At 41.6% G+C, this 12,522-nt stretch overlaps 1 protein-coding gene across 2 annotated transcripts in view; it reads left to right on the plus strand.

The window, feature by feature from the left end:
- PPP1R16B (protein phosphatase 1 regulatory subunit 16B) overlaps positions 1-12,522 on the plus strand; it is a 186,394-nt gene that overhangs the window by 137,405 nt on the left and 36,467 nt on the right. For both annotated transcript variants that reach the window (XM_029612241.1, XM_029612239.1), the window contains one exon: positions 9,156-9,226. In XM_029612241.1, the coding sequence (XP_029468101.1) occupies positions 9,156-9,226 (71 nt within the window). The remainder of the gene's footprint in view (positions 1-9,155; positions 9,227-12,522) is intronic.

The following is a 12,522-nucleotide window of genomic DNA, read 5'->3' on the forward strand; positions in this document are numbered from 1 at the left end:
GAGTAAAATGTAAATTCTGATCAGTCTTGGCTAAAGTGTCAGAGACTTATATAATTTTTTTATATTTATATTCCACTTTTTACAGCACTTCAAAGTGGATTACATTCAGGTACAGTAGGTATTTCCCTATCCCCAGAGGGCTTATAATCTAAGTTTGTACCTGAGGCAATGAAGAGTAAAGTGACTTGTCCAAGGTCACAAGGAGCGACAGTGGGACTCAAACCCTGGTCACTTGGTTCATAGCCCACTGCTCTAACCACTAGTCTACTCCACTCCTTTCACAGCTGTATTAGAGTTTCAAAATTTCTATCTTGAAAATGATTAAAAAAAAAAAAAAAAAAAAAAAAAAGCACAGTGAAGCCAACTTACAGTTCCAAATACATATGAAAGGATAATTTGCTTTCCATCGTTTGCAGGTGATGCATCATGAAATCAGAACATTACATCACAATTCATTCTTCTATGTTAGGGTCAGGTATTCAGATAAACTGTGTTATCATCATCTTTCTTCTGGAATGGGGATTGGCTGATGCAGTTTGAAGATTGTTTTCATAATTGAACAATGAGACAACTCTAAGAGGCCGATATTTATTAAAAAAGCTAAGAGGTCCATATTCAAATGTTATTTAGATGGATAACATAACAGTTAAGGTCCAATAAAACAAATCGGAAGGCGGTCCCACGTAGCCAACGCAAAAAACAACAAAGGGACTACCTTATACCTTATGGGGCGGATTTTCAGAGCCCTGCTCGCGTAAATCCGCCCAAAACCGGGCGGATTTACGCGAGCAGGGCCCTGCGCGCCGGTAAGCCTATTTTACATAGGCCTACCGGTGCGCGCAGAGCCCCGGGACTCGCGTAAGTCCCGGGGTTTTCGGAGGGGGCGTGTCGGGGGGCGTGTCGGGGGCGGTCCCGGTCATCGCGGCGTTTTCGGGGCGTGTCGGCAGCGTTTTGGGGGCGGGTACGGGGGGTTGGGGGATTTACGGCGGGTTGGGGGATTTACGCCTCCCAGAGGGAGGCGTAAATCCCCCAACAAAGGTAAGGGGGGGGTATAGACAGGGCCGGGCGGGTGGGTTAGGTAGAGGAAGGGAGGGGAAGGTGAGGGGAGGGTGTTAGAGGATTCCCTCCGAGGCCGCTCCGATTTCGGAGCGGCCTCGGAGGGAACGGGGGTAGGCTGTGCGGCTCGGCGCGCGCCGGCTATACAAAATCCATAGCCTTGCGCGTGCCGATCCAGGTTTTTTAGTAGATACGCGCGGCTCCGCGCGTATCTACTAAAATCCAGCGTACTTTTGTTTGCGCCTGAGCGCAAACAAAAGTAGGCCTATTCGCGCTCCTTTTAAAATCCGCCCCTATATGCAGCTTACTGCCCATGCATGAAATTTTATATTGGCAAGACCATTCGACCCTTAAATAAACGATTGATTGAGCACAGGAGTGCGATAAATAGAAAAATAGAAGGGAAACCAATGGTTGAACATTCCAATCAAGCAAACCATAAATTTGAAGATTACAAATTCTGTGTGCTGTACAAACCCAAATTGAATTGGAGAGGGGGAGATCTGGACAAAACTTTACTCCGCATGGAACAACAGTTGGGCATTTTAATAAAATCTTCCACGGTATAAGGTAGTCCCTTTGTTGTTTTTTAACATAACAGTTATCCATCTAAATGGCCTATCTGGCTATTTTCAGCCTGTATCTGGCTAAATCCTAGCCAGGTAATTCAGGGATATTCCAGGGAGGGCTAACCTAAAGTTAATCAGTGATACATAACTGGCTAACTGTAAGATAGCTGGGTAAATTTAGCAGTGCGACTGTACCACTGAATATACATCATTAGTTAGCTGATTAGGACAAAACCGGCTGTCTAGCTCAGCTGCACAGCAACTGAATATGTTTCTAAATTTAAATCCCTAAATTAGGAGCTTAAGGTTTCAGCTGAAAATTCACATAAATTTCAAGATCCTAAAACTTAGGGTGTTATATTTAGGCCTGCTTTACATTTTCCCAGATTCAGGCTCCTAAATTAGGTGCCTAGTTCTGAAAATCAAAGCTAAGTCCCTAACTTTTATTTCCCTACCCTAACTCTGTCCCTGTGACCACCCACTTTGTAGGCTTCTAAATTTAGGAGCCTAACGAAACAAGGATCCTAAATTTGGGCACTCAGCCCTAGCAAATTTTCAAAAGGGCCTATTCAGGAGCCTATACCCTTTGAAAATTGACCGCTAAGTATATTGACTACGTAAATATATTCATCAGTTTGCTGTGCTTGGGGATATGATAAGTGTACACCAATATTCCTTTTTAATGCACATATTTAAGACTAACAGTTTCTGAAGATAAGAAATGTCCTCTGTTTTGCCCATGGCATTCAGTGAATTTCCTTGAAACAAGCCAAAATACATCAGCCTTCTGTGTATTTTGACGCATTGATGATATTTCTCAGAATGAAAATGTTTCTACAAATCAGTTGCTTTCCTCCACAGGTCCCCTCGTTCCCTTTCCCTTCGACGAGAGAACTATTGAGTCTGTGTTTTAGGAATACCCTTTCACTGATTTGTGTTCTGTGAAATTTTCCTCTCAGTTCTGCCTATCGATCATTTTGGGGTCTTGTGCTGTGGATTTCCCATGATTGCATTCTAACTTGCTAAAAAAAAATAAAAAAACAAAAAACAAAAAACCCCCCCACAATTTTGAATGTGCTAAATTAAAAAAAACCCTCCCACTGGACCTTGGCTTCAACTGCCTCTCAGAGATATTCTGTTCTGTACTGTGCTTTATTTCTGTTACCAGCTATGATGTCTTGGATAAGATGTGTGCTGTCCTTGCTGTGGCGGGCAGTACAGTAGCCAGCTTGTACATAATCGTGTGCTCAATAAAAGTTCTAGTACATGAAAACTTCACAGACGCAGTCACAAAAAGTTCAGCTGTTTGAGTATTTTAATACCTATTAAAGATGTTATCTCTCTGACATCCTGCTTCTTATAGCACTGTCAGTGAACTTGGCAACGTGCATCATCCTAGCTGGAGCTCGTGGGCTGATAGGTGTTGAGCACAATATGATTCATTCATGCATATAAAGTGTATAGAGATAGAGGTTGATTATATGGGCCGCTAATTGTAAAGGGAGATCATAAGTGGGTTACAGTCGTCAGCACGGATTGAAAAGTAAATAGTATATCTTCAACTAGTCCATATAATAATCTGTTCATACAGCATGCTGAGTCAGGACTAAGCAGATGTGCCTCCAGCTTAGAGATGTACCCTAACCAGAGGAGGGGGCTACACCAAGGTTGAGCGGAGTAAAGTGGCAACACTGATTGAATATAACTTCTGATTATTATTTGTTTCTTGACTCAAGGGTATCCAGACTATTTGTGTATATTTATGTGTGTGAAACAAGTGAAGGAGAGACTAGCACAGCTCTTGTGGAAGAGAAGCTTATAAAGGTCCTGTTGGAGTGTGGCACATTTTATCTTTTGTCATTTTTATGTTTTAAGAATTTTTACCATGCTTTCTGTTGTTTTATTATTAAACATTATAATCCAATCTTCCACAATGTTCAGTGCGGAGTACATTCACAATAAATCAGTAAAACAAACAAAACATAAATAAAATAAAAAAACAAGTAAAAATAATAAAAATAAATGGCAGTGTTTTGTTTTACTTTTCGCTGGAATGTTTCCCCTTCTTCCCCTAACATGGGTTTTCCTATCTAGGTGCAGGGACCTCTCCGCTAGAGAGTCCCAACCACTCACCTACAGAGCTTCAGGCTCTTCTGCCTATAATGCTGACAATTCCTAAATGCCTCCGAGTACACATTAAACTAACAATGCAGCAACTTTACTAATCGCACTCCATTTCATGTCTTTCTCCCTTGACTTTTCAGGTTCAATCATGTAATAAAACAAATATTAATCTATTCTTTTATGAATCCTCTTTCCAGAAAGGCAGAGGACATCATAACTACAATAAAATAGCAATAATGATAATGTAAGATATACAATGAGTGCAGAGCAGAACTAGTTCAGTTCACATTACAACTCCAAAATGTAAAAAAATTATATTCAAATTCTGGTGTCACCTCAGTAACAACAAAACCAACTTCCACCGCCAAACACTTTGGGGCTGATGTAATAAAGCATGCTAACATTAGTACAGGATTTTACTCCTGTTTCAGCATGCACTTTTCTGCGATATGTTAATTCTGGTTTTAACTCCTAAATAATAGAGATGAGCTTCGTTTTTTTCTACCGGGTCATTTTTTGAGTTGGACGCTTCGGGGTAAAGTTCGTTTTTCCTCAGTTAGTTTTTTGGAAAAACAAACAAAAAATGAAACGGGCCCAAAAACGACGCAGGAAAACGAAGCTCAAAAAAACCCACCCCAAGCATTAAAATTTACTATAATACATTAAATACAACCCCCCCCCCCCCACCATCCCGATCCCACCCCAAGACTTACTAACATCCCTGGTGGTCCCGCGAGCGATTTCTCCCTCCGTGCCGTTGGGCTGTCTGGCCTGCCTCGCATCAAAATGGTGCCGATAGCCTTTGACCTACTATGTCACAGGGGCTACCGGTGCCATTGGTCAGCCCCTGTCACATGGTAGGAGCAATGGATGGCTGGCGCCATCTTGTGGCAGCAGACATAGCAAAGGGAAGACTAGGAGTGGCTGAATATAGCTCCTTGGAGGGTGGGTAAAGAGGCTGAGGAATGTGAGGGGGATTGGCTAGGGGGCATAAGTCTGTTATGAGGGAGAAGGGATTTTGTGTGTGTGTGTTTGTGTCAGATTGGATGGAATGTTAGAGAGCGGGATGCAAGGAGGAATAGGACTGGAGCATGTTAGGGGCTCCTCCCGCCTCTCCACGCACTGCAATTCAAATCCTCCCTCCCTTGATCTTGGATTCTATCTTCCAGATCCTGGAACCTCCCTTCCTTCCTTCCTACCTCTCCTCTCCAGATCCTGAAACCCACTCCCAACCCTTCCTACTCCCTCCTTCCCTTCCTCAATCCAAGATCCTTCTTCTCTCTCTGTCTCCTCTTACCCATCCCAGATTCCTGATCTTCCCCATCTCCCATCTTGCTTACCCCTAGTCCACTTTCCTTTTCATACTCCCCCCTTTCTCCTCCCCCCATTCCTGATCCCCTCCCCATTCCTGTCTTCTCCCTGTACTGATACTTGAATTGAGATCATTTTTCTTCAGCCAATACAAATAATATAAAATGATACTAAAAAAATGTAAAAACTACTTTATGTTTATAATGTAATAGAAAAGATGGAAATGTTTGCCAATTTGCTTCTGGAGTTTTTCATTTTTGCCACAACAAAATCTACCCCTGAGCTGCCACAGGAAACGGACTGTGCCTTAGACCTTCTGCTTTCTGTTGTCCAACCTGGGGTGATGGTCGTGGTGGTGGTGGGGGGGGGGGGGGGGGTGATAGGATGTGTCAGAACCAACAGTGCCTAAGAGTGCCAAAACCCTAAATCCATCACTCCCTAAACCTAAAGCAGAGTGAATTCAGCCGCAGTGCTCCTTGTGTTCGATATGCTCAGCGGATTAGGATGAAACCACAGGACATGATGGCATGATTCATCTGTGGTACTTCAGAAATTCCTGTTACTGAATTGGTCCTTTCAATGTTTTCTTGCTTTGATTGTCATGTGCCTCAGTTTTCCAGCACAGGTACTTGCATCCGGTTGCCAGCAAACTAGATGGGGCTGGTAACAGGGTTGCCATTCGTTTCATTTTTGCCTTTGCAGATGCCAATGTTAGGAATGCCTGGTTAGCGATGCACTACACTATAATTTTATTGAGGCCCCCTCTGCTTCCTTTTGATTTTCTTTAACCATTTGAGGCAATAAGATGGGACAGCAGGCACACTTTGTGGTCACCAAGGAGCATAGTTAGGGAACTGTAGGAAATCTGTATAGGAGTGGTGGAGTCTCAGGAGCAATGCTCCAGGATTGCCACCAAGCATGAAAGATCTTGATGTTCTTTTTCTTTATTTTTGAAGGAAACTTTAGTAGTACACAAGGCATTTGAAATTGAAATGATCAAATACTTTGAAACAAATACAAAAAAAGACTTAATAAGGACAGTGGCTTTCTCATCCACTATCAGATATGGGTCCTTTGAATTGTAAAGTTTTCCTGTCAATCTCCTCTTCCCCCTCCACCCCCTTTCCCTTTTTATTGAGCTGTAATGGTGCATGCAGATGACCGAAGGCCTAGCTGACTCTGTACTATTTAAATGCAGTGTAACTGCGCTATTTCCTCACTGACCTGATGTAAACCTGACCTGATGTAAACCTGTCACAGGTGAATGAGGTAAGTCTAATGCAAAGGCCTCACCTGCAGCTTGTTTGTTGACCCTTATTTCTACATATTCAAGTGGACTAACCCAGCAACCGCAAGGCTTAGCTTTTTTAAATTACTCTGGTTTTCTTAGAAGCTAATGAACGAGAGAGTTTTGAGTTTGACTTGGGGCAGGAAATTATTCCATTTCTCTCCGGAGCTGGAGAGCCCTCTGCATATGCCAGTCCTTCATACCGCCTGAGCAGTGATTCCCCCAAATTGTGCCTTGGTTTAGTAATGCACAAAACAGAAGCTCAAGAGGCCTTCCTGAGTAATCACCAACAAAATGTGAGCATAAAATAACAGAAAAACAGTTTTAATTTAAATATTAGGACCTGAAAACCACTTGTCAAAAATGTTTTATTTAATTTTTTAAATTGAAAAAATATATATGGGTATTTTATGACTTTTGTAATATCTAGAAGCAGTAGAGTTTCCGAACCTTGACATTAGGCATTTCCTTTTTGTGCTTCACACAAACATAGCACCCCCTTCCCCCTGGGGGTGACTCAGCTCCAGCAGCAGGGGTTGCCTAGGAAGGCTTCCCTGGATGACTTCAGCTGAGAAGGAGTGTGCCAGGACCCTTAAACTGGTAAATGTAATTGCTGTATTTAGTTAACTGCTAGTCTCCATAGCAACAAAGCTTCCTCCTCTCTCCCTGCAAAGTCTTCCTTCCCCACTACACACTCCTTATGGCAGAGGTCGATCCTAGACCTGACTGTGGTGTGGCAGGGTCACGGCTGTGAGATGCGTGGGCTGGGGACTGAGCTAGTTAGGTGCTCCACTCCTTGGCCTCGCTGTGGCCCTACCTCCTCATAGCTTCTGTACAAGAGGGTGGGGGCTTGGGAGCAGAGCATGTGCTGGCTTGGGCCCTGTTCCACTCATCTCACAATCTGTCCCTGACAGCCCTCTTGCCTCCACGGTTGTGCTCAGTACTAGCCCAAGCTTTCCACATGAGAGGGGCAGTCTGAGTGGGTGGGCTGTGGAGGAGACGGATAGATGAAATACGGGCTGGACCAGACTTTTTTTTTATTTTTACTGTTGGCAGTCCTTAGTCATGGTCATCGGGCAATGGTGACACCTAGTGGCTGGATTTGGGGCCCATGAATCTATAGCTCCAGAAAGAGACCTGATGTGTGGCCCTTGGCCGAGGACAGTTCCTTCGATGACTGAACTAAAAGAGAAAACTGCTTGGTTAAAAAATAAAATAAAATAAAATAAAATGAAAGAAACATAGATGGATTTCACCTGAGTATCTCACCCAGCTGCATGACCTGACTACGGTCAAGTTTTCTCTACAACCTCCTGCTTCAGGGATCCAGCATTATCCACAGAAAGGAAGAGTATATTCTTAGTCTTCTCTCAAAAAAAGAAAAAGAAAAAGAAAAACCAACACTTGGCTGACTCTAAAAAGATCATTTGGTCTTCAGTAAAGCCTTCCATAAAAACTGCGTGGAACTTGACAGGTTCTCTTAAAACACTACCTGTTTCACACTGGTTACATTTTGATGATTTTAAAAAAAGTGAATGCCTGTACAGGATTATGACAAGAACATTCGCATTCAAACCCCGTTCCTTTTTTTGCGGATAAAGCTGAATCCTCAAGGCAAGTGTTTGTCACCAAAACTGGATGGTAGTTGGGTCATGCAGCTGGGGAATATAATAATGTGTAATGTGTCTATTTTTACAAACAGAATTTTTTGACACACTAAAATATTTGGTAATTGCATGGCAGAGTAGCTCAGAAAGATTTCTCGTGCTAACTATAATGCCCTGTCCAACCACTAAGCATCCGTGTCCTCCAGAATTCTGACATCTTTGTGATGTGGTACAAGCTGAGTGACCTGTTCACATTAATGTTTGCATGATTGGAGCAGTGATAGCTGCTAGCATTTTAGGAAATTATTTTATTATTATTTATTGTATTTTAGGATGTTATGGTTCTATTGTGTGCTATGTATTTATTTACATTGTTGATATGTTTATTCATTTGGAAGTCCATATTAAGTCATTGTCGGATTGCAGTCACAGTTCTTTGGTCCAACCAGTCTTAGCTGGATAAATTAGTCAGCTAGCTCTGAATATGAGTTAGCTGAATAAGGTAGGTTCTATTGTGTGCTATGTATTTATTTACATTGTTGATATGTTTATTCATTTGGAAGTCCATATTAAGTCATTGTCGGATTGCAGTCACAGTTCTTTGGTCCAACCAGTCTTAGCTGGATAAATTAGTCAGCTAGCTCTGAATATCTGAGTTAGCTGAATAAGGTAGCTGGCTAATGTAATTCCTCCCAAAAATGCCCCCGGAATGTCCCTAAGTTATCCGGCTAAATTTTAGCTGGATAATAAGATAGCAGGCTAAAATATAGACCCCTAAGTACCTAAATGTTCATTTAGCCGGATAACTTCTGACTTATCTATCAAAATGCTTCTGAATATGGACCTCAATATGTTTATACAGTTATTGATCTTTTATTATTTGTTGAATTTGTTGACTGTTATATCACGGGTTGAGCACCATGGTGGGAAGGCAGGTAAAAAAAAAAATGTTATGTAATACTATTACATCAGGAATGCAGAGAAAACAGAACTGTGATTGTTCTTCAATCTTTAAAATGTAGAATTCTGACCCATATTACCACTTTATAATTAATGAAGATGTTGGATCACAATGGCGCCAAATGGTTTTCCAGACATAACCTCTTCTTGAATTTTCTTTCCGTTTCAAAGGCTGAGGACTTCAGTTGTTAGATCAGGAGGTGCTAACGTCTGTCCATTCGTATCTGTTTCATTCTGCAGTGCGCTGCTTGCTGAAGAATAAAGTTGACCCCGACCTGTGCAATGAGGATGGACTGACCGCACTGCATCAGGCGAGTGTCTGAGATTTAGTGAAGACCGCCACCCGTTGCTGCATACCAGTAAGGAGAGGACAGGTGCCATAATCCAGTGGATTGGGGGTTTCAAGCATAGGTCATGGTCAGCCTGAGCAGAATGGCCCTGCTGGGTCAGCATCCGTAGCTGCCCTTTAATGGAGATCTCCTGTTCACATGTCCCGCTGCCTGTTTGTGAAGGCCAAGGGCGGGAGCAATGGAACATATAGGAATTTGTTCAGAGGTTTGAGCTACTCAGGCACTTAGCACTGATTTTCAACACTGGGCAACTATTTATTTATTTTAATTTTTAAAATTGGATTTCTAGCCCATTTTTCCTAATAATGCCCAAGGCAGGTTATAATTTATCATAAATGCAGTATTATCAAATATAAATAAGCAACAAGGTTTACATAATTCCCACCCCATAAACTCTAGGATTTTAAATTTAGATAAATTTCCAACTGAAATGTTAGGTACCTACGTTAGGTTGAAAATCTGCTTGTTTATGTGCCTAAAATGTAAGCACCTGAACATTTTCTTGAAGTTAGCCCCACGGTAATCAGATGTAGTTACTGGAAAGATTTTACAGTAAAGTAATATGCTAGATTCTGTAGGTAAATTTTATGATAGTCAATGAAATAGACATACAATAAATATGGACATGCACAATATGCAGAAAACTACAATAGTAACTGTTAAGTCATCGTTTATTTATGACATGCTTTTCCAACAGGAAAATTCAAAGTATGGCAGAGTTCAGATATAGTGTGTAATTAGAACGTTTCATACAGTGTGGGTATATTTTAACAAAGATGGAGAGTGATCCCCATATTAAAAAGTGAATGAAGGGATGTAGGGAGTAATATAGTGTGTTCATAGGACTCATGCTACTAGTTTGAGATGAATGCCATTTCGAAGACCCCGGTTTTCACTAGTTTTTTGAAGAAAGAGAGATCTGGAGTGAGTCTAATGTAAGGTGGTAAGGTATTTCACAAAGTTGGGTTGGATCCTGGAAAGGTTCTCTTCCTAACGTTATTGAGGTGCACTGTTCTTGGGGACGATACCACTGGGCAAGCCAGAGATATTTATTTATTTGTTTGTTTAGGTGTTTTATATACCGTCGTTCCAAATTAAGATCGCAGTGGTTTAGAAGATCAGCTTTCAGTTATTGGGACAACAATTCCATTCTGTTTCAATGTTCATATTCTAGGTCAGTATAACAGTAAATAAATTTTCTAGGTCATAATTATACATAATCTAGTTCATCTCAACAGCAAATGCGTGTTCTGAGTTGATACATCAACATCGGGTACAAGGTAATTAGGGTAGTTTGATGTGGAATTGTAACCTATGATTTCCATTTCATTATTCTTCATGTTTAACTCGATATATATATTTAACAATGCTCAGTACTTATTCCTCAATCTGTTAGCATAGTCTAAGCTGAGCATTGTAAGCAGGCAAATGTGTAGGAAATTAAAGATCTATTGAGGTATTTTGGAGCCAAACCTCTGAGGGTTTTGTAGGCTAGGACCAGGACTTTGAATTTGATGTGGCAGAGGCTTCACAACTGGAGCTGTTCAATCACTTCATTATGCATTTGTGAGTATCCGGGCTAATGGTATAAGGTATTGGGGATTCTGGACTAGAGTAAGCTGACGTAGTCAAAGTGTGAAATTACACAGACCCAAATCGCAATTGCGAGGGCTGTATCTTCCAACAGGGGAAGCCACTTTGGTCAATGGATCTGGGCCTTGGTGGTGAATTAGAAATCTAATATAAAGCTTAGACTCTGGATTTGGGAGTTGAAGGTTCGAGTTGTATCACCAAGGGTCATTCATGGGTGAGGATAAGTGGTTTCATTTTTGCTGTTCCATAGCATCTCTGTCTTTTGAGTGTTCAAAGCTTCATTTGTTTTTGGCATAGCCAACTGGCAAATTTTCTTAAGCAGACATTGAGGTTTGCAGTGGTATCGTCTTGATTTGCGCTGTGGGATTAGCAGATGGATGTCATGGGCATAAGAGTAGTGTGTGATTTTGTACATGGCTACAATATTCAGCTAGCCACGATAAATACTACAGATTTATTTCTTTAAAAACATTTTTAGTCTGTGCTTTCCAAAAAGCAATTTGTTCATTGTGGGTTCTAGTAAAACATTTACAGGAATTCCTTACACAGAGAGAGGAAGGTAGTATAGAAGTATGAATAAATAAATGTTGTACATGTTCTGTGTAGACAGCTGTCCGGTTTTGGATCACCTCAGAATTAACTCCTTGCAAGTCTTGATGGGCTTTGTTTTTAAATGGTCCCTTCTCTTCCTGCAGTGTAGTGGAGTAACGGAAGCTTTGAGTAAGGTTCCTGTTGCCTGTGTGTGAAGTAAATGGTGAGAGACAGACCAGCACAATCCCACAAATCCAGCTGTTGGAAATAAGGGGGTGCTTCACTAGAATTAGGTCCTCCCATGGCCAACCATGATGGTTATATTGTGAGTAAACCTGAAGAGCCTTTAATCTCCCTGTCCACTAAAACCATTCTTTCACATTTAGGGACTAAGGCCCATCCCATGGATCAGTGTAGCAATATGGTAGGTGCCAGCAGCCTCCTCTCCCTTTTCACCGGAGGGGTGGGCTAACAGTAGCTTGAGTTGTTGAGCCGACTCTGAAGGCGGATCCCTGCCCCCCCTCCCAGCTCAAGTCTTAGCTGTCTGGCCTGTGGTATCAATGCATCCATTGATTGCATGTGGAGAAGCAGATGCCTGTGCTAATGCTTTTCTCTGGTGCTTGATGATGTCATTTGTTTGAAGATGCAAGGCAAAGCAAAACAAGCGACTATTGTCTCTCTACACAAAGTTGTGCCCTGGAATTAGAGAAAGGTTATTGTTTAGGAATGAACATTTGCTGCCTTCTTTGTGTATTCTCGATTTTTATGTATTAATTCTCTATTCTGAGTTGGAGAGAGAGGATGGAATTTGGGGTTAGATTGTGTATCTTTATACTGCTTTTTGCTCTAATCTTTTACCTGATTCACACCCTCTGGATTTGTGATTTTAACATAGAATCATCTAATCTGGGGAGATTAATGCTGTTGGATTGCGTCATTGACCAAATTTTTCAACACTTTTTTAGTTTCTTCCTCCCATCCTCTCACATATCCCCTAGGGCAGAGATTGCGAACTCCAGTCTTTGAGTGCCACAAACAGGCCAGGTTTTCAGGATATCCACAATGAATATGCATGAGAGAGATTTGCATGTAATGCCTCCATAGTATGCAGATATATCTCATGCATATTCATT

Source organism: Rhinatrema bivittatum, chromosome 8, assembly GCF_901001135.1.
Source record: "Rhinatrema bivittatum chromosome 8, aRhiBiv1.1, whole genome shotgun sequence".
NCBI lineage: Eukaryota > Metazoa > Chordata > Amphibia > Gymnophiona > Rhinatrematidae > Rhinatrema > Rhinatrema bivittatum.